Raw genomic sequence first — 23452 nt, 5'->3', positions numbered from 1 at the left:
AATCATTGTATATATTTGGCTAAGCTTACGGAATGCCAGGTATTGTTTACCCTATTTTATGTCACATTATATTAATGTATTGCTAGCATGGGGGTATGGTCCAATTGATGGTGCCGCCGTTGAGCGGATTGGACCATGACATCCTTAATTCAAGGAAGAGTCAGTAGTAGTCATGCCCTAGACTCCTGAACACGCCCCCCCTGCTTCTAGGAGCCATACACACACACACACATATATATATCAGTACCATTTCTCATCTCATCCATTCAGACCCCATACATACATATATATGTTTATGCAAACTGTAATGATTTGGAAAAAGAAGAAGACATGAGCAAGAGAAAGTTCACCAAGTGGGGCTAGTTTAGTTCACTTCACCATATCTGATCAGATATTCCCTCCTTTTCTTTGCTTCTTCTTCTTCTTCTTTTCAATACTTAACCCCTATATATCTATATATATATATAGAACAGAGAAAGTTTGCTGGGAGCTAAACAGTGGAGTCAAAAGATGTGATCTCCACAAAGAGAGGACGACCCAGTTGAGCTAACCCTAGCTAGGAGCTGGTAAGGACTCTCACTTGCTCCTTGGAAAAGTTATATATGGCATATATACATATACATATATATGGTTTCTTTTGGTAGGTATTATTAAACTTTCAGTAGTCAGAACACCATTTCAAAATTAAATTCCTTTAGTTTGAGGCCTTGAGCTTTGAATGCGAAAACTAGTATACTGAGTGCCCACGGCCCAGTACCATGAAACACTTTTGGAAGAAAATGCTCCACACAGTGGCTTTAATTTTTTAAATAAAGTAAAAAAATTACAATTAACATAAAATTATTAACTATTAGCTACTAAATAAATATATACATATTATATAAAATGATTCATATATATATATATGTATGTATATTGATATACCTTATTAACAGCAATTTGTACTTAAAAGTGAAAAGTGTTTGTACCTAAAAGTGAAAAGTTAAGTGAGAGTATCTTATTCTCCTTCAACAATTAAAAGATCTGCCCTGGAAAGCTCTTGGATTTCACATTAATCAAGTCCATCAACACTTTTACACATACCCACGAATCATATTATGCACAAATTAAGATTAACAATAACTTTCCAGGGAAGAAAAGGGCAGTGAAAAAGATAGATAGTACAGAATTACTAGATATAGAATTATAGACTTCCTGTGGCTGTGTACGGTGAGTATCAGTAGCCTTACGGTATTTATTGCCATGATCTCCTTTTCCGGATTTGTAGCTTTCTGTTTCCACAGTAACAACTTTTGTTTGAACTTTCCTTCGATGAATGAACGATTGAATGAATTTACACTGCAAGCTCCCCAGTTGTATTAATGTTTCCTACTTTTGGCCTCTCTTTGCAAGTGATGATGTTCTCTCCCATGACGAAGAATCCGTCTCTCTTTCTGCTGGATTCTCTTATTTCCTCTCGGTGGGGAAGTTTCCGGGAAAATGAGGGAATTTAGGATGTGAATGGGAATGAATGTTGCAGAAAATATTCCAGGTTAGTCAAAAGTTCTGAACCCATTTTTGGACCATCTCTCTCTCTCTCTCTCTCCCCCTCCCACTGGGTTCCTTTTTACCACTTTTGTATTCATATACAGTGATATCCCTTGTCTCTTCTATAATGTGAATTTCTCAATGCTGAATTCTTGAGCTTCATGATTCTCTCTCTCTCTCTCTCTCTCTCTCTCTCTCTGATCAGTTTTGTTCTACCCTGGAAGAACTTGTATTTTTCTAGAAGTTTCTCTGCTTGTAAAACTACTCACCATGATGAATATGAAATTGTGATTTACCGGCAGCATGATCCTTGCAAAGCAGCTGGCCAAGAAGCCTTGCCAAATGCCAATGGAGAACTGCATGTGAGCAACTTCTTAAAACTCTCAAGTATTATTGTAGAAAAATGGAAGATTTACCCTAGCAAAACATGGGTTACTTTCATGGAAAATCATCTAGTATCCATCTAAAATTTGAGCCATTTCGTTGCATTTTTTTCCTTTTTTATGTTACTTTAATATATAAACTTTGTTTCTCTAAGAACACTATGATATAATATAAAAATATATTATTCTGCTTATGTTTTCCCAAATAAAAAATTCAGTATGTATCATCTTAGTTACCCTACTAACCCTACTAAATGCCTATATATATATATATATATAAGAGTCATTAAAGATTCATGCATGATTGAAATGCTTGTTTTTATCATATTCTAGGGATTTTCATTCTCCATGTAATTCAGAATGTCTTGGTTATTGGGCGCCCTTGGAGGAATGAATTCAGTTTCAAGTCTGAAATGCAAGGTAAGTGCCAACTGATCTCAACATTTAATTTGTTCATCATATAATTTAGTTTTGTTGCTAAATTTTAGATAATATGATTTAAGGTTTTATTTTGGTTTGTGTTATATAAAAAAAAAAAAAAATCATAAACGACAGTCGTATATTATAATATTACATCATAATATAGCATTAACCACAAAAAATATATCTTATAGAAAAAAATAAACACTTCAATGGTGAAGCTTTTACCCAGAATGCATGGTTATATATATATATATATAGAAGTTTAATGAAAGATGTTACACAAATAAGTCTATGATGATAAAAGAACAAATTTTGTGCAAAATTGTTTGAGCATTTATGAGTTACAAGTTGAACTTTTTTTTTGGCAAGATTTAAGCTTTATGAGTACATTATAATTGTTTTAGTCATGGTTGAAGCAACTTTGTATTTTTCTTGTGTGATGAGTGTCCATAATTTTGAGTATTGTTATTACTTTAAATTGGTTTTTGATCTCATTAAAATTCAATTTAATTGTGAATAATGGATAGGTATATATGGAATAATATCTAATTAATCTAGTTAGTTAGCGTCGTTTAATTGTTAATTTAATTATTACATCACAAGTAATTAATCTAATTAGAGTCGTCTTCGAGTTGATGTAACAAGTTATCTGAAATAGTCAGTCATAAGAATGGTTACACAAGTTACCTGTAATAGTCATAAAAATGGTTTATCTAACATCCAATAATAATATCTCAACTTTGTTCAAATAAGACCCCTCCCAATTCAACCAGTGAAAACCCTTTGATTCAGTTAGCTAGTCTTTCCCAAGCTTAGAATATTTATATATATATATAGCTCCAATAGGAGAGTTTTTCTTCGGTAAAGACCCGGCCCGACCCGACACTTCCCACAATTCAACAGTGGCATCGTCCATCACTACATGTCTTAGCACTTAACAAAGTTTCAGTAGTTGACCAACGCAAGCTTAGATAACGCGAATGTTAAATTGACAAAAATAAGGTAATTTTGATTCTAAACTTATAACTTAAATAATTGGCTTAATACATGCGATCCTCCCGACAATTAAAAAATATGATATTTAGTATTTGATGTGCAAAATATCAAAATTCAGTATCTTAATTATTAAAAATTATTAGTTTAAGTCCTTATCACGATGGAATGTTAATGTGTGTATGAATGTGTTTGTTTTCATAAGTAACACGGTACGTGGATGATCAGTTGAGAGCATTTGAATAGGTTGACTGGTGTGTAGGATCGGCTCAAGGGTTTAGGGGGCTCTAAGTTATCATTAATTTAGGGGCCCAACCCCTTAATGAAAAATTAAAAATTAATAAAGTAAAATAATTATTTATTAAGCTAAAGGGGTTGGACCCTAAGTAATTGTCTCACCAACCTACCCCTTCAACCAGTCCTGCTGGTGTATTGTGTTTTTTAACAATTAAAACATATGACGTTTGATCACTAGTGTATAGAAATGTCAATATTTTATATCTCAACTGGTCATTCACATAGTGTATCACTCGTGAAAACGAGCGCGTTCCTACACCAATTAATATTCTGTTACGATAAGAATTTAAAGTAATAATATTTAATAGTTAAGATATTGAATTTTGATATTTTACACATTAAAAGCTAAACGTTTTATTTTTTAATTGTTCACACGGTATATATTTATTAAGGAAAAATAATAATATTATTTAAAAAAAATCCAATCTCCCAATCCAAATTAACATTTTCATTAGCTGCTAATATATTTGAAAGCAAAATACTCTTTTAATCAAAAGAAAATATAAGGAAACTATTAGGATGCACCATCCATCACACACAACCACCAATTTTTTAAAAACAATAATGTTAGTGTTATTTTTAATTATAAATTTAATCTTAAAAGAAAAAATCACTTTTTTGCCAATCTGAGCAAAACCATCAAAAAAGTTAATGAAGGGATGTTCAGCCTCTGTACCTCCCATCACTTGAACAAATTCACAACCAATCGCTGTTTCTGAATTTTAATTTCAATTTATATTAATTCAGATACATGCGATTCTAGTAGTACCTTCAGAAGAGAACAAGATGGTCTTGTCCACAAGCTGCAACCTTGAACTACTGGTCGCAGCAGAAGATGTGGTGCCCAATAGATTGCCAAATCTGCACGCGTGGCCTTCGACCTTCCACTCAATTATGGGATCTCTCTCTCTCTCTCTCTCTCTCTCTCTCTATATATATATATATACACACACATAATATGATTATATATATATTAATATAATAATGATGAATTCTATCCCGGGAAGGGATAAGGTCCACAGCACAGTTGTTTAAGTGCAATGGAGATCTGTGGTGGGTCCCAGTCCCAGTGGCAGTGGCAGCCCCAAAATGACGATGCAGGGTGCTTTGTTTTGTCCCTTTGCCTGACGTATTGTGATTTGGATACCCCAAAGCCCCCTCTGCTGTCTTCTCTCGCTCTTCCTCTCAAAAGTCAAAAATGTAGGCTCCTTGCTTCTGCTCAGACTCGGCTTCCTACAGTCTATTTATATACCCCCACTTTTTTGTATATTCATAAAATAAAATGTTAGGGTATACAACGATACTCTGTCATACAATTAAGGGCGTTTCCTTCGTATACAATTTAAAAGATGCATTAATTGTATAATAGAAATGGTAAGTGCGATTGTTAACGGGAAAGAGTGATGTACATCCGTGGTGTCTTTGAGTTTTATTTCTCTCCTAATGATTAATTTGTTTATTTGTGGAGTCTCGTTTCCTCTCTTGACATGAGAAAATAATTATAAAATAAAATTTGAGCGTTTAGTACTTAATTGAGAGGTCTCGTATTCGAATATATTTAAAAATGTCTTTACTTGTCAGTTACATAATTTCATATTATTATTAATTAAGTTAGTACTTTTCATTTATAACTATAATTAGTAACTCTTTGAACATCACCTCTTGTACAAAGTAATGGTAAAATTTGATTTCATTTACATGCAAAACTCTCTTTGATATTCTCTCGTACCTATCAATTTGTAACTTTTATTTATTTGTGGAGCTCCCCTCTCTCTCTTGATATGAGGCAAGGATTGTGAAGTCAAGTTTAAGCATTTAGTACTTAGTCGAGAGGTTTCATGTTTGAATTTATTTGAGAATGTCTTTGTCTCTTAATTATAAGATTATATATTATAACTACTTAAGTTAGTACTTTTCACATATTGAACCTAACCTCTTAAATAAGGGAACGGTAAAAGAGAAATTTTATGTGATATTTAACTTATCTTTTCATTAAAAAACAATAAAAGAGAACCCAAAAAAAAATAAAATTAGAAGAAGCAAGAAAGCCTTGGAAATTGTCTTCTTCTGTGGAGTAACAGAAGCAGCTTGCAGTACAACGAAGGAATCATATGACGAGGATTTTTCATCAGAAAACTGTAATTCGTACCGTTATATCTGATCAAGTCCTTCACAAATATGACTGCAATGAGCCTTCCGCCGATCATTATAAAAGTTGCAGCCTTTCTGTTGATTCATCTGTTCTTGTCTCTTTGGCATCTTCAGGCTTCTATCCGGACAGTTTAGAGTGTTTGATAATTGTAATAAAATGAGTCTCAGTGATGGAATTAGCTAATAAATCAATTACTGTTTAGAAGTCGATATATTTTATTAACATGATTTTGTAATTTTAAAATATAATATTTATTTATATAATATTATTAATTATAAATTTTCAGGGTTCCTGTGTAACCTTTAGTGAAAGGTAAGCGTTAAAGCTGATGCTTCATTAGTGAAAAGAAGTGTGTGTAAAGAGATTAATTAGTAGGAATAATATTGTTAAAACTGATGATGGGTTGGGGTTGGTTATTAAAGTCTTTTTTGAGATTAATATTTGTAAAAAGGGACGTGATTTGATTTTTTAATTTTTTTTTTAACGTCTAATAAGTTCATATGAAATATTAGTAAGAGTATAGTAAACAAGATAAATAATATGCTTTTACTTGTGGAGGTCTTGCTCCTTGTATAAATTGAGTGAGACAGGATACTCATAGTTATCTTCCTGATTTCTCAGCTCAATAGTTATTGCCTGATGAATGATTTGTTGGGTTGAATTAGAATAGTGATTCTCCCAAATTTATTGTGGATCTTTTGGGATTGAAATTTAAAAATTAAATTTGTTAAATTATTTCTTAAATTTGAATTAGATAGAAACACACGGCTTTATTGCTTAGGGATAGAGACTCAATCCCTTTGGGTGTTAAAGTTTACGTTAACATGTTTTGAGTATATTATTTAACTTTATTAATAATTTTTATGAATTAAATGTTAGGTTCACACTAATATGTTTTAAGTATATTATTTAATTTTTTTTAATAATTTTAAATTAATATAAATATCTTTCATGAGGGTTTGTGGTTTTATAAGTGATTTGAGTCAAAATAAGATCACAGTTGATGCAAGCAAAGACTTATTAAACAAGAAAATATTAGTAATTTGTATAATATTTTACAGTTTAAGAAATGTTAATTAGTTTAACCATTTTTTAATTAAAATTGGTATGTGAAGGACATATAAAGGCATTATGTGTTTTTCTTTCAAAATATAAAGAGGAAAAGGTTCCTAATTTACCTTTATTTTATTTGATTTAATTTATGAGTAATTGATGCTACTTGACATATGCAGACAGATGGAAGATGGGAAGATGATGTTACTAACTTACTAGGAACGAGGAATTTGAGCCATAAGGATGCAGCTATATGGCTTCTATACTTCTAGTGGATTTAAGGTACCAATTGAAGAAACTCTCTGTCTTCCTTACTTTATGTTTGATCATAATTCTTCTGGGTAATTAGGTTTGATGAATATGTTCCTGACATTATTATGTTCAGTCAATAAATAAAAAAGATGTTTATTTATAGATCATAATTAACCCTTTTAAGAGGACAAGATTTTTATTAAAGAGTGTGTAAGAACGATAATATATGGCAAATGTATCGAAGCCTAAATACGATAGCTAAGTTAGATTCTAATTTATAGCACAATATGTCCTTGACCTAACTAATTGGGCAGAGAACTAAATCGGCCTATGAAGTCTACATTTCTACCTATTGCTTTGATTTGTAAGTCAAGCCACGACACAACACCGAGATTTGTTGAATTTATTATCACATTATGGGCACAAAACTCAGAGAGATTATAAAAGTTCCATTGACAGATGGAACACTCCATTTTGACTTCATGTGCCTTGTGAATTTTGATGAGATCTTAATCTAAATCTTCACTTCTCCTATTGAAGATAATCTCATTTATGCAGCTACAAAGACCAATTGAGTGCATAGAAAACCATCCTGCAAACTTCTTTTTTTCCTTCTTTTTTATTCCAAATTGAGGAAACACGCTAAAGACATATCCAATGAGTTGATCCCCAACTCATGGAATCGCACCAAATCTCCACTTAGTAATGCAATGTTCTTAATGAAACATGGTTCGATCTTTCCATAGAAATATGCCTATAATCCCCAAGACAAAGGATAATAACTGATCGCTTAAGTTGAAGTTTTTGAATGAAAAAACTGCATGCAATATTCTGATATACCACTCCTAAATAACCTTTAACACTGAATGATGTGGACTTTGATCAAGACCTGGCCCAAACCAAGGCCGAGCCGACCACGCTAGAATAGTAGCACCAAAACAATATTTTAATACTTCATATATTTTAGGATTTCACTTGATTTAGGATTCTATTTCATGTTTGATTATGATTTATTTCTATTAAGATTCTAGTTGGATTTTGTTTACAAATATTATATGGATTTGGATTAGCCAAATACTATAAATATGCCTAGAATCTAAAGTTTGTAATCAAGTTTTTCTCAATCAAATTTCAGCTGCCTATTTGGGTTTTCTTAGCAAAACAGTCTTGTTTTTGCGTCTTCTTGAAAGCCAAGTTTCGACCATTGAAGTTTGCTCTTTCAAGGGTTTATTTTGGTGTATTTTTTTACACACACGCTACACGTTGCGTCATTCTTAGTGAGGTGTCTATTTATAGATAGCAATCCCTTTGATTTCTCATTCCCACCTGATATCAGATATGGGATACTCTGAAAATCCCAGAGTTTATACAAGTTCAATCTAACAAAAGATATTACAATGGAATCACCAATAACTAGGGTTTTTCTAAAAAAAAGAGAGCATGTTTCTCCTCTTCCCCAAATCTGGATAGAATTTATCAACTAGCTAGTTATGTTCTTTATGAATGTCTGATCGTTGAGACCTTTTATTCCCTGATTCCATTTCTGCTGACTGGTTACTTCTAAGAGATGAAGCTCGTTGGGTATGGGAATAGGGTCCCAAGGAAATGGAAATTGTTAGATTCTATGACCTAGCTAGCTAGATGATGTTTTCCATGATTATACTGTGTCACCGTCTCCTTTGTCGATCATAGGATTTGTTTGAAATGTGTATGGTGTAATTAACTAGTATGCTTGTGGCATTTCAGATGTTGGGGCAAGCATATTTTGAACTTGCTATAACTCAGGTGGCATATATGGTTGGCTTCTAGTCAATCCTCTACATACAGTTTGAACTCTGATTCCCATTATCTGTTAAAATGTGAGATATACTATACTCTTAGCCTACCCTTGGCTGAATTCCGGATACTTGTGTTGATCTAAAGGAAGTATAAGTAGCTTAGGCATGCTCGAGGAGAAGGGCGGAAAGGGATTGTTGTATAGAGCTTCTTGGATTTGGGTTTGAAAGGAGATCTATCTGGAGCTTCTCAAATTAACCTGCTCTTAACCCACATGATTTTAACTTTTGGCCTATGTGTAGGTTCTTTTTCAACTGGCTATCTGTTTTTAACTTCTTCAGGGAGGTTTAATTCTTTGCATCTTCACTGAAATGTTAATTAGGACCTTAAAAGGTGATCCAAGTAGGTAATCCAATGTTGTACTATTTGATGTTGAGTTGATTAGTGGATTTATCTAATTAAATAGCCTTTGCAAGCGCAACAGGGTAGAGTTTTTGTGCCATTCTTTTGAAAAGGAGAGCCGTACGAGACATTTCTGGGATGTAACTTGTGGTATTATTAGGCAAGAACAGACACGGACCCATTGGAGAACTTGCACTTTGTTGTGTAGTCATCAATCTTATCAAACTAGCTTATATAGGCACGAGGCAAACCCAATTACAATTTGGCTCTGAATCTACATGGCTAGAAGAAGAATGTGCCCTTTGCCTAGTAAAGGCAAATAATTCAATATGATTCAAGCGAGCCCTTCTGGTTCTCAGAATTAAGTTGCCTTTGCAAATGCTGCTGATTGCACTCCGTAAGTCGTTTAGAGCTATCGTTTGTCGATGATCACTGCCCTGGAACTGCGTATTCCTGCAAGAAACCATGGGGATTTGCACAAATCCAGTACTTAGTATGTGTTATAAATTTTGTTTTTTCTCCCAAAATCTCTATGAAGTACTCTCTTCTTTTAGCATATATACATGCATGGGGACCTGTTTCTAGTGAGTTCTCTATTATACAGGTTTTGCATTTTTGTTGGGTTTCGACTTGCAAGTTAATATCCTTGTGTAGTTTTGACGGTCTAATCTTCGATTAATTCCCTTCTAGAAGCCATTAATTGTGACTTCCTGTACTGTGTCTCCAATGACCTGCTTGGTACTTTGCTCTTATTGTCTAATTATGAACTTACAATGGCTTGCTTCTCTTCTCTCCTCTTTTCTTCTTTCTCTTCTCTACATTTGCTTCTATAAGAGCTTGTGGACTGGGAAGTAGAGACCAAGATATCATTACTTGGAAGCAGCAGTTTTTCATTGCAGTGTCTCAATGCAGTTTCCATTAAACTTGCATCAGCTTGAACCTAAATTTGTGGAGGTAATTCTATTGAAACTCAGCTTCTAAATTAATCTAATATTCAGCTTTCTTTAGATTTAATATAGAAACTATATATTGACTATAAATTTGAAAAACTTTTTCCATTCTTCTCATGTTTTGGCTTTTATTAATTAGGTAGTGAAAAATATAAACTATGAGCTTCTCAACAAGATTTTGTCACCAACTGTACAAAATCTCCTTGCATGGCTATCCTTCTCCGCATTAGGGTTAGAACAGAGATAGAAGTCAAGCTAATAGTATTTTTTTTTTTCTTTTTTTTCCTTTGGTTTGCTCGTGGATTGCACTACAACGATAGATTAGAAACGACTAATTACTAAAAATAATAATTTCTGCCAAATTAATGTTATTTATACGATTAATTAAGCTCACTAAAATTGTGGCTAGTTGAGAGATCACTTATCCTTCAGGAAATGCATCCCAAGTGAATAAGCCATTATGATGTAACTGCTGATGAGACTATGAAAGTGCAAGTGCAATCCTGTGGTACACATTTATATATACATATGTATGGTAAAAAGTTGGAACAATTTGGTAAATATCTAATAACTAAGGCATTGACAGCCACTAGTTGGGTGCATGAACATGAACACTATTATATAAGTTGGGCGTGTACTTGTTGCTTTAATTACTAACCTTAGCCCTTCCATGTATGCGTGTGTGTATATATATTGATGATTGTCTTATAGCAACTTGTTGCTTTCATACTAATTTGTTAATGACTAGAGTTTTTGTGTGGTCCTCCACAAAAGGAGTTACAAATGGCAGATGGGCAGAGAGAGAGAGAGAGAGGATAAGGATAGTTTGAAATGGGGTGCATAAACATTGAACATAGCACACAAAGCCGGGCATGGTTGCAATTATATTTTTTTGCACTATGTCACATTCAAGCGCAAAGGAGTTGTCCTTGCTGCTCTGCCTCAGATAGAAAACGAAACACATGACAGCTTGTCCCTTGGGTGAGACAGTACTCAGTGGCCAAGAGTACTGTTTTGGGTGTTTGCCACTCCACACCAGAAATTTGAGCAATCATTAAACCCTTGGGTTAAAACACAATTTTAATTTGTTTTTTTCACTGTTTCTGCTGCTGAAGGGTTGGGTGGGGATGGACATTCGACCTAAAATTTTGTCACAATAGTTTTTTAGAATTAATTTATATTGTCAGTCCGACTTTTAAATGTTTATTGACATTATGGATGCCATGACACTCCACGCTCTCTATGTAGCTTACTGTGGTTTTTTATTTTTGGTTCCTAGTAAATATCTCCTGGTGGTCTTTTTCCTTGCTTTATCTTTTAGCTGTCTTTCATATTACTGTGTGTCTTGTAATGGTGAATGGTGGTGGGGTTTCATAGGAGAAGCAAACCCCTCGCATCTTCTTGGGGAGGATGATGACAGCCTCTCTCTCTCTCTCTCTCTCGCTCTAGAACTTATCCTTGTAGAGCATGCTGAGATTGAGTGGATGGTTTCTGTAAAAGGTTGAACCTTTTGAAGTTTTTATGGGTGACCAATTAGATCAATTTATTTAGGGTTTAGTTACAAGGACGTTTTATTCTCTACAATTTTTCTTTTCTCGGTATGAGTATCCATACAAGATCTGGAGAGGGAAACCGATGGTTTAAAAACCCTAAAGCATCTGGAGGGTGCAGCCCTTTCAAAGGAGTAATTATTGGGTTTTTATTGCCCTAGATCACAATCTTCTCTGTCTCTCTCTCGTTCAGTGCATCTTTCTATAACTAGGGTTTTCGCTTGTAAGAAATTATTGGGTGCAGACGAATGGAGAATCCCCGCGCAGAGAGAGGGAAAGAAGCTCGATTGGCTGAGGAAAAATTTAATGATCTTTTCCTCTTTATGAATGTGGAATGCCCAGTGAGCCTCGGCCTTGCCCATAGGTCTAAGCCCTAGTCTGAAATCACCACTTAGATAGCGACCCCGGAAAACTAATTAGTTACCCTTCAAAAAGGTCCCCACCATGCCCAAGTCGCCCGAATTGCTGGTTTTCTTTGGAGGCTTGAACGAAGCTGTTTAATTTGGATCTGGAAAGTATCATTAGGGTTAGGGTTAACTGTCCCCTTCTGCAAATTAAGAAAGTACAAATTGTGGCTTCAGTTTATTTCATCATTCTGGGAACATTGTTCAGTTTCTCAAATACAGAAATCAGCATCAAAATACATTTCTTCTGTTTCGATGCCTGCACCTCTCTCTCTCTCTCTCTCTCTCTCTCTATATATATATATATGTATATATATATATTTATATCTATCCGATAATCAGGGAATTTTATCTCAGAAAGCAAGGAATTTTGGGGAAATTTCATCAACTTTGCTTGGCCTTCCTTAACTCTCTTTGGCGTTATTTCTAAGTTTTAGTAACCCTTTTAAGGTTCAGCCGCCTTAAAGGATTCTTCTTTATACTCATATATATAAACTGCCTTAGGAATTAAATCAAAGCATTTTTGGATCTGTTAGAGTACCTTCCATTTCTTTGTTGTTTTTTACAAAAAGGGAACAAGGTACATGGAAACTGAAAAGGGCGTTGCTGTGTTGTGTTTTTCATTTTCTAATTTGTTGTATGCATTTTCACAAATAATTGTAAATATTAAGTAAAAAATTAAAATATATGCAAAGCAGTATAAAAATAATTAATTTATGAATCAACATTTTGTGTGATTGTTTTTAAATTTATTTAGGATGTTAAGCTCAAACATTAGATTGCTTTTATAAATTTCAACAGAAACTTAATGCAAAAATTTAAAACTCTAATTGTAAACAAACATTTTGTACCCTTTTGAGAATTTTTTTTGGATTTTACTACTTGTACATAGAAGTTGATATACATGTTGACAGAAAGTAAAATTTAAATGATAAAAATATCCTCACTTAATTGCAAAAGTGCACAATCGCCCTTCCCTTGCTCCAGCAACCATGTCTCGTTGTTGCATCCTCCCTCTCGCCACCACTATACACCCCTTCCTTTGTGCAATGACAGTGAGAGGGAAGATACAACAACAAAAGGTGAGGCGACGACGAAAGAGTCAATTGCTAGAGGAAGGAAAGAAGAAAGATAGGGGAGAGAGTGAATAGGGTCAACAAAATTTTACAATATATCAGGATATTTTAGTGTCAAATTATCGTGATATGTTTAGTCTTTTATAGATGAAGATCTTGATGTAATATTGTGATTAAAAAGATTATAAACTAAGGTTAGAAGTCTAAATAATTTCTTTGATTATTGTGTGTTTTAAAATAAATTAAATAAAAATTATTTTTAAATATAAAAAAAGGCATACAATTAATATCACTAAATCTGACATTTACTTACATAATAGAATTGATAATAATACAATTACTCTTAGGTTTTCTTCATTACCCATTAATGTTTATATTTAAATTTTCATTGTTGGTATTATTTCATAACTAAAAGTGTAGCACGCCTTCTATATTTGCAAGTAAAAAATATAAAAGGTTTTATATTAAGATTTATTTGATGATAATTAGTATGTTTTAAGTTTTAGATCGGTCAAATCAAAATCAAAAATTAAAACCCTGTAGGTTAAACTTTTTTTTCATGTGATAATTTGAATTTTTCGTTATTTCAATTATACTCCTAAACTATATATTTTCGTGTCAATTGCACACTTCGCCCACTTGACAAAGAACTCACATTGTCAATGCGCTTGAGCTCGATTGATGACTTATAGAAGAAGATATCATTCTTCGGTGGAGCAAGCACATGGATTTTGGCGACAAACTTGCCATTGTCGGAGGCGAATAACACGAGTGGTGAGGGGTTGTGGTGGTGGCGGGACAAATTTGGTGGTGGATGGAAGATTCATTGGAGAAGAGACCCGATGGTGGCTACTTAGGTGTGTGAAACAACTAGAATCGACTTTCTTGCTCGTAGAAATGTTGTTTTTCCTCTTTCAGTACCAAAAGCAAAGGTTAATGGAAACACCAAGTAGTGTCGTCGCCTATGCTTATAGCTATATCCAATCGCTGAAGTTTTGTCTAGGTGCGTTTCTAGTTTTTAGCTTTTCACTTCTTAGTTATTTATTTATCAGTACGCGTGTATTGCACGCTTTAACTTAATTCAACGAGGTATATAATTGATTCAAAAATACATAATATAAGAGTATAATTGAAATAATAAAAAGTTTGAGTTATCATACGAAAAAAAATGTCAAAGTACATGAGTTAAATTATGGGTTTAATCTTTAGATTTTTAGAAAAAATGAAGATAAAAATAATATTTAACAGGGTGATAAAATAAAAAAATTAAAGAGTACCTTAAAAATAAACAGTGATTTAATTAGGCAACAACAAATCCATTCGCGCCTAACTTTTGGTCATACTCCACTTCGATTTTTTTCTTTTTTTATAAGCAATGATTTAATTAAGCAATAAAATTTAACCCAAGCTTTTTATTTTTTCCTTATTAAAATAAATCAAGCAATGAATAAAGAGACCCGCCAATGCGTGGAATAATCTCAACCAAAATATTATTTGAACACTTAAATTTGGCATTTATAATTTTATACATATTAATGTCTTGTGTTGATTTTATGTCATATTAATATAAAATATCAAATTTAAGTAATTAAATAATATTTTTAATAAAATAATAGAGGTTGTGTGACCCAATTTTATTGATTTGTAATTGGATTTTACCTAATTTGTAAGGTCACTCATTATGTTGTGTATAGTTGGGTTTGCCATTTTAGTGATTCTGTAATTTTGATTTAAAGTTTGTTCTCTTAATTAATATTATTTATGAGTAATTTAATAAATTTTATTTATTAATGAAAAATGTATAGTGTTTTAAATTATTTAATTAATTAATAAAAAATTAAATATTAAATTATAATATAATAAAAATATCGTGCTTGTATAAAAACAAAAAATATATTTTTTTTTCTCCTTGAGAACGAAGCTCGAAGGGGTTTGAGGTTCGCCTTTGATTTTGTTTGATAGTTTATTATCAAGCCAAAAAAAGAAAGAAAGAAAGAAAATATCATGTTATTTTTTATTTCGATAATCTCATTAAATACTAAATTTACGTAAACAAGATACATAATAGTATTTGTAAGATGATTAAGTGGCCTGTTAATTCCTATTAATTAATTTAGAAATGTTATTTGGACCTTTAGGAATAACGCTTGGTGTGACATTTTTGTGTCAGTATATTATATATTTGTATTAATTAGATACACAGTGCTAACCTTTTTCGATATTTTTGACTTATAATTTCATTTTTTTAGTATTATGATTTTGTGAAAGAATCATACTAAACCTTCATACCCCTTTTGTGTAATTTTATTTGGTTCCTTTTAATGCCGATTGAAGAATAGAATTAGTCTGTGTTTAGCTGCATTTGTCTCTATCTCTGGAATTTAACCACTTTGACTTGACATGCAGTCTCTTTCTTCTAATTGGGGATTTCACATTCAGAGAAAACTAAAGGGTGGTGAGTCCATTCCCATTATGCCCCAAAATTCTACCATCAATCAAACTCTCATTTCTGGTAATTGTCACAAATTACCCGAAACAACCGTAACTTGTCAAGTAAATTTTATAGTAACTGTCAATTACATAGCGTCACTCTTCTCCTTAATTTATCTAAGTTTTCATTTTGTTATGTTAAATTTGTATAAAATTTATGTTTATTTAATTCGACAAATTTTATAATAATTATCAATTATATAGCGTCACCCTTCTCTCTCTTATTTTTTTAATCTAAATTTAAAACAGATAATAAATAAAGGGTGGTGTCAAATCAAGAGTAGTTTTCATTCAATGAAGTTGCAATGTCACCATACCCTCCTCGAAGCACTTCTAAGTCACAATTGCTTTTAGCCTTCACGTCACTTGGAAATGCTTAAGAGACACGAGGATTATTATACCTACAAGTATAGGATTTCCTCAGACATTGTGGACCTCTCAGCCTTCCTGTAATACTTTATTGCTCATCATTTTCAAGCACAAAATTCAAGCCACTATAGCAATGGTTTTGATTCTATTGGAGGTTCAATTTGGCATTGATTAGGTGGTTTACAAACATCTCTAGCAAGCTAGGATGCTAAAAGACTTGACCTTCCATCATATATGCTAGTTAAAGACTTGCCTCATTTGCTTGCATTTAAGTATTAGGTATGGTACAAATGATTAATTGTTCGATTTTGAGAGTGATTAAGTCTCCATCTACGCTAGCTGACTATCATATAGATTGATGATTTAGAGCCTATAACTAATATAGTTCATGAAAAAGAAATTATGTAAAATATCTAAAGAGTCTTGAAATAAGAATGAAAGTAATATACGGTGGTCTTAGCATTCTTTGAAAGAGACAATGACTACCCAAAAAGTGAAATGGCTTCCATAACAACAAAATGAACATCAAGAACCATATAAATTGGGAGGGGAGAAGTGGGAAGTGTTATACCTATGAAGATAATTTAGAAAAATTATTAGTCTTCACGATATATCTAGTTGGTATTGGACTCTCTCCGTTAGGGTTTGACTAAGGTTTGTGAAATCCAACCCCAATTTGATTCTTGTTAACCACACTAATAATCTGGATATTATATAATTGAATTATTGTGATTGTGTATAGGATATGTTTTCCCAAATAAATAATGTTTTCGAAATGTGACAATTTATTAAGAAGCATACACCACACAACAACAATATACTTATATTTAGTTATTCATATGAATTTATTTTTATTTTTCTAAGTAAAATTGAAAAATCCTTTTGTTTTAATATTTCCCTTTCTAAGAACTTGTACACAAATACAGGGCCTTTATACATGTTTAATGAGTGCCTAAAAAACTGATATATCTTTGCAAAACTCACCTTTGTTCAAAAGTCTATTTTATTGTATTTTGTTTTGATTTTTTTTCCAATGAACCTTTTACATGACATTTGTTCAAAGGATAGTGATCGGAAAACTCAGAGAAAAATGTACAAACATGATTAGTATATTAGTGCATTAACTATAATTACATGAGATCTATATCCTATTAGGAAATCGTTCCAACTTTCTGTATTTTCATCTTTAGTTAGTGATGAGTTAGTCTGCAACTTTTCACTTTTGTAACCAGCATCCAAAGCACACTTTTCCATTGATTTTTCACATTTTAACCAACATTACTTGAATGGTGATGAAAAGGGTCACCTCTTCTAAATAAATAAATTAGAAAACAAAAAACAGAAAACTATAATGCATTCCTCGCTGACTAGCCAGCACTTCTTTTCAGAGGAAGTTAGGTTAGATTGGGTATTTCATCTAATCACCCCATGTCTCGAACGATCATTTAAAAAAATAATTTTTTTTTCAAAATATTATCATATATAGGTGAAAATTCAAACATATAACTTTGGAAAGCTTTTTTTTTGGAGGGGGAACTACAACCCATCACTGGCGTCTCTAACCTCCCCGCCCCAAAATCTACACTAGAGAGGTAAATCAGGATATGTCACGTCGTGGCCAGTGCTCGATCCCTCGACCAATTGCGGGCCCAGAGAACAACACTACAGAGCAGGTGGGATCTTCTTTTGCCAGATGAGCTATGCCCTTGGGGCTACAACCTTGGAAAGTTCATTTGATCATTCATAGAACATGCTTTTTTTTTTTTATCAAAACAATCCTATGAGTACATCAAGAACCTGCAAATTACTATAAAAATTACTATAACACTGGCTTCTGTGAACAGAGGAAGCTGTGCTTCCCTTTTGTAATCCCCTTTTTGTCTAATGGATGAATTTTATTTTATTTTTTCTTATTACAGATATTCCTATTATACACAAATTGAACCATTTCAATTCCCATTCTTATACATGATCAAGAAGCATTTTTCTTTCCATAAACCTTTCTGTAATCTTTTAATCTTTTACATATTTGGACTTAATTAAAGCTCAAAATTGTGAAAATACTATTCAAAATTTCGGAGGTGATGGTTTTTGTTTGTTCCAACTCTATTATGTCATTTGCTCAACTTTCTCCTTTCTTGTTTTCACATTCTTGCAGAAGGGGATCGACCATCGGCGTATAGAAAGGGCCTTCCATTTAGAGAAAGCTGGTAACTTGTTTCAATGCTCCCTTCATGCCTTTGCTTTTCAGTAAATTTGCTCTTTGTGGTAATCTTATGTTCTTATTGAATGAAAGAGAATTAAAAGGTATACAAAACCAGATCCCACAATTATTTCTCTCAATGATTATGAGAATTCTTTAAGAAAAATTAATGTGTTTCCCAAATATGAGGAATGCAATAAACAACGAACACATCTTCCTTCTTTGCTTAAGAAAATCATCAGTTGCTGTGCTTTCTGGCTCTGTGGTTAGAATTTTTTTTTTTTTTTTTTAAAAAGGGTATATTCTGAGCATTGAAAGATTTCCTGTTTGCATGAAGTTTCATTACAAATTATATGGTTTAGGGGTTCTCTGAGTGCATAGTTAGTTATCTGAAGATCTCATTACATTTCATGAATCCAAAAGTTTGTTAACCCTTTGCTAAACATTATATTTTACAGCTTGAAATTATGTATATTCATCAATGCATTTGATTTAATTGATTGTCGGTCAATTTCCATCCTTAACCGAGGATTTGCTATCATTATGCCATGGCTGCAACAGCACTGTGTTCTGGATTGTTTCTCAATTTTATTGGCATATTCTCATTAATTCTCCACCTAACTGATGAGAACTGTAGAGAGAAATACTTGTTACATTAAATTAGGTATTATGATTAATGATCAGGCATGGTTAAGATGTTGAAAGTTTGAATTACTTCACAATCTTCTCTACTAAAACCCAACCAAAAGTAGAAAACCTTTTTGGGATAAGGGAATAGAACCAAAATGCAGATGGCTACAGGTTTAGCATGTTCATGAAAATATATAATATTCGTGCATGCAGAGCACTTGATTAGGGAACACCTGTTTGAGATTGAGATTTATTTTTTATTCATTAACATCCAGTTATACAAAAGTTGGGTTGTATAGTAGAATAATTGTTTATTAATATGACCAAGCAAAAAAAACTGTTTATTTATGTATGTATAGGTAATGAAAAAGGACATGATTGATGCCAAATTAATCTCAATCATTAACTCATTAATCTATGTTATCTGAATACAATATTTATCTCTACGAGTTTGAAAGAAATAAGGGCTCGTAGGAAGAACAGAAATAAAAAGTATAAAAGTAGAAAACAAGCATAAAAATACTTCATTAAGAATAATGTATTGTTTAACTTACCAACAAATAATTAAAAAAAAACTCAAAAAAATGAATTAAGAAGAAAAGGTATTACATTTAATACTTCTAAGATCAAGTATTCAATTTATAGTATTGAATACAAAGTTTAATTTTGTATATGAATTTTTGTAAATTGCAAGTATATATTATTTCATTTCATGATTGGCTTCTTCCAAACCTTAATTATTGTCGCCAAATAAAATGAGCTCAACATATAGTTTGTAAGATCAATCACTCTCCATGTATCAATTCACTTGAAAGCATGAATTGAAAGTGAAAAAGGGATTTTATCTTCAATCCCTTTCAGTGATTTTCATCAAGCATGCATACTTAAAGTTATTTGCTCATGTGTTTTAATTTTTTACTTGGTGAAAACATGAAACAAAGAGGAAGAACTAGATCAAGGGAGAAAGGAGTTACAGGGATAACATCTTGGATTTTGGGTGTGAAAGTGTTCTAAATGCACGTAGAATGGTTGGAAAAACTTTTGTGGATAAAACTCTTGTACATTTGAACCTATATATTCCCTCGACGGTTTAATTGTCGAGGCATATATAGAATCAGTATATTGTGTATGCATGTGAACGAGAAATCTATGCAATTGAAGATCCCCTAAATCATTCATATTATTTATTTTGGACCCTAAATTATTTGTAAAAACATATTTCATCCACAAATGATTTATTTCCTTACCAGGTTGAACATTGATCTATCCTATATAGAAACTATGGTATTGGAGTACCCAACTTAACTAGAATGTTTAAACAATGAGACAATGAAGAAGATATTTCCTAGATATGGGCAATCAACAAACAAAAACCTCTTATTCTGGAATGAAGCACAGTATATTTCCTAGCTAACTTTTGAATTATCACATGTTTAAAATTAAATGAGTATATAGCATAGTTTATGAACTGGAGGACCTAATCTGATTCTCCATTCATATACCGTAGTTCTCATATATGACTGGCTCCTTCTGAAGCTTAATTTTTCAAAGAAAATAATTCATCAATAGCCAACTATAGCATGAAATATCGATTTGAGTCGTACATCATTCTGAAAGCCAAAATTGGACTTACCTTCAGTCCCTAGCTAATCTAGACATGATTTTCATTTGCCTATGCATATCACAGATCCAGAAGTGGGAAGAACAAGTATAATTAGTTAGTTGATCGATGATCAGCTGTTACATTAAAAATTAGCCTTTTTCTTAGATCTTTGCAGTACTGTACTATATAAATCTATGAGCTGAGCTGATGACGAAAATCTCCAACCTTGTATTTTCATACTCCATTTTCATGCGGTCGTGAATTGCATCAATATATATGCAGTAGAGAAAAGAATGAAGAAACAAGCAGAAGGCCTGTGGCTGTTAATAGTTTGCACCGTACGGTATCTCTAGAGTACTATATTTATCCAGTTCTGTTTGGCCTAGCTAGGCTTATCTTGGTTGTCTCTTTAAACCACAGAAGGTTCAGAAGGGCACAAGAGAGATTCCACATCAAGAAAGATAGGAGTTTTCACTTACAATTAAATGGTACATAACAATCATCTCAACAAAGTAGCTTCAGTTCACAAATTAGAGGGATATGTATATGTTCATTAATAGATACATATCTATTGGAACATATTTCCCAAATGGAAAGAAAGGCAGATTATGTATCTAGAGCCTTCTTCGGATTTTTCTCCTCTCAAAGCAACAAAGAAGATACAAGTAATCGTGATGGGCTTACTTAGCTTAGATTTATACTGTTGTAGGCCTCCCATGGCTTGCCATAAACTTGGAAGTCTGGGAAATGATGCTGCAAACAATATATACATGTGAGGATCAGCATATTTTGAGTTGGGTATTACTTGCTTCACATTATCCGATGAGTGGGTCGTTATCAAGTAGTATAATTAATTATCCATATCTCACTAAAATTGTATTGTGTTTGTGCGATTAATGGAAGCCTAATTTTGCTAGAAATAAAATTTCTAACACATGACTACTAGATGGATCATGTTATTGCACTATTTTGAAATATATATATATATATCCTATATAATTCAGTTTTATTTTCCTTTTGGAGAGACAAGTAATTGAATTAGGATCTTACCATGTTATTGCACTGTTTCGATGTCCTAATTGTCTTTTATTTTGACTGAATTTAGAACTTATTACCTCTTCAGATATCCCACTGCTTTGCAGATTGTTGTTGAAAATCATGGATGAACTGAGCGCTTCAATGTCGAAGGGGCTGATGTTGTGGCTTTGAGCAGCGGATTCTTCTCCATATTCGAAGGGATCAGTGCTCCAAGAAGACCCTAATCGGCCATTCACTTCATGATTCACCCCTTCCACTGGAAATTTCGATTCATTCTTCTCTCTAGTCCTTTCCCTTGCCCTCGCCCTCGCCTTCTCCCTAGACTCTCTCGCAAGAGGGTGAAATGCAGATTTGCGGGCCACTGATCTGGCCGACTTCTTGATTTCCTTGGCAGAAGAAGCCGAGGGCGGCTTGGCTTTATGGATTTGGGATTGGATCATGACATCTCCAGTGGCCACAGAAGTGTTGGTCCCGGACACAACTTCACACTCAGAAGTGGAGGATGCACTGTTTGCGCCGTCGCTGAAGCTTTTCTTTATCCCTCCGGTGAGCTCCTCGATGGCTCCCTTGGACTTGGTTAACAACCATTCGACTGTTTTGCTGGCTTTATCGAATCCCAGCATGTCTTGCAGATTAAAGAACTCCCGGGCAACTTCAAGCGACAATCTCATCCTCCGGTCTCGCGGGCCTTGCGCCGTGGTGATCTTGCTGTGGCGGTCTTTCTTGGAAGATCTCTTTCTCAGAATCTGCTTTTCACATTCTCCTTTCTCCGCCATGGCGGTTCCGGCGGCGGCACAGTCTGCTGTCAGGGCCGGCTGGAGGAAGAGCTCATGGAAGTTCTGAAGGACCACGTCGTCTTCGTAGTGGAAGAACGGAGAAAAGTAATTGGGGTTGATTTCATGGACTGAATTAGGAAGAGAGTAGCCATTGCTGTTGGAAGAAAACATATTATCTATATGGTTGGCTTTGAAACTGTAGCTTAACTTTGAAGCTATAGTGGGGACTAGAGAGAGAGAGGTTGAGAAAGACAGGTGCACCCTAAGATTTTGAGCTCCGTACCATCTCTTGAGATAGCTTCAACTTCAGCCCTGTAAGAGAGTAACAAACAAAGACTTAGTTGAGAGTTTAGAGGACTGATTTTGGAAGCTCCAAGTGTCAATTTCTAACCCTTTTCAAGGTTAAGTGTATGTGCTGCACAATCAGAGATGGAGATTTTGAGAGTAAAAACAGTCCTTTTTTTGGGTCTAAAAGCTTGAGAAAGACAACCTATTTGAACCTAAAACACCTTGTACTTGTGTTGGTTATGGGGGATTAATTGGTTGCGTGCCTGAGAGAAAGAGAGAGGGCACTGTGTCTTCACCTCTCTCTCCGTCAAGCAAATGACAACCAGAGTTTGAGAAAGACAGCCACGGAGGCTTTAGCTTTTTTGTGGGTTTCAAACTAGAGAGACTTCTCTGCAGTAATAGTAGTAGTAGTTCTTGTGTTGTGACGAGCAAGGATGGAGATAATAAAGGAGGAATTTATTGGGGACAAAGAGCAATGAATTTCTACATCTACACCTTTATAGCAAAAGTTGGGTCTCTGTGGTTGGACCATGAAAGGGAAAGGAAGCGGCAGAGATATTGTAAGAAGTGAGTGGATAGGAAGCCACTTGATGGTATAGTGCCACTTCACATGGTTGCAGGTGAGAGATTGACAGGGAAACTCATCTACTCAACTTTTTTTTTTTCACAGAAACACTTAAATAGGATGTAAATCATATGATAATTTTACAAAAATTGAGTTCATATACATAAATATATACAAATGATTGGAAGATTAAAATTCAAATACTCAGTTTCACTTAATAAAATAAAAACTTGATACATTGTTGATATAGTT

At 33.5% G+C, this 23452-nt stretch overlaps 1 protein-coding gene and 1 long non-coding RNA gene across 6 annotated transcripts; one reads left to right on the top strand and one right to left on the bottom strand.

Annotated features, from left to right (window-relative positions):
• Positions 1–387: 387 nt before the first annotated feature.
• On the top strand, positions 388–16147 carry LOC127793254 (uncharacterized). 3 transcript variants are annotated; one of them, XR_008021288.1, is made up of 7 exons: positions 388–566; positions 1393–1531; positions 1830–1889; positions 2244–2330; positions 7008–7110; positions 10093–10212; positions 15645–16147. It is a non-coding gene; the product is annotated as an uncharacterized LOC127793254 (long non-coding RNA). The 3 variants fall into 3 exon arrangements; XR_008021286.1 differs by lacking the exon at positions 15645–16147 and adding an exon at positions 13887–14526; XR_008021285.1 differs by lacking the exon at positions 15645–16147 and having other exon boundaries at positions 10093–13875.
• Positions 16148–20797: 4650 nt separating this feature from the next.
• Positions 20798–23080, bottom strand: LOC127793253 (transcription factor DICHOTOMA-like). 3 transcript variants are annotated; one of them, XM_052324091.1, is made up of 3 exons: positions 22932–23080; positions 21649–22659; positions 20798–21286 (listed from the first exon to the last, which is right to left on the bottom strand). In XM_052324091.1, the coding sequence occupies exons 2-3, from the start codon at positions 22516–22518 to the stop codon at positions 21218–21220; spliced, it is 939 nt and encodes a 312-aa protein (XP_052180051.1). In that variant the 5' UTR covers positions 22519–22659; positions 22932–23080; the 3' UTR covers positions 20798–21217. The 3 variants fall into 3 exon arrangements, with proteins under 3 accessions (XP_052180051.1, XP_052180050.1, XP_052180049.1); XM_052324090.1 differs by having other exon boundaries at positions 22838–22985; XM_052324089.1 differs by lacking the exon at positions 22932–23080 and adding an exon at positions 22739–22886.
• Between the last annotated feature and the right edge of the window lie 372 nt (positions 23081–23452).

Source organism: Diospyros lotus, unplaced genomic scaffold (assembly GCF_014633365.1).
Source record: "Diospyros lotus cultivar Yz01 unplaced genomic scaffold, ASM1463336v1 superscaf1, whole genome shotgun sequence".
Classification (NCBI taxonomy): Eukaryota; Viridiplantae; Streptophyta; class Magnoliopsida; order Ericales; family Ebenaceae; genus Diospyros; species Diospyros lotus.
Note: the sequence above shows the minus strand (reverse complement) of the source record. Positions and strands in the feature narration are given on the sequence as shown.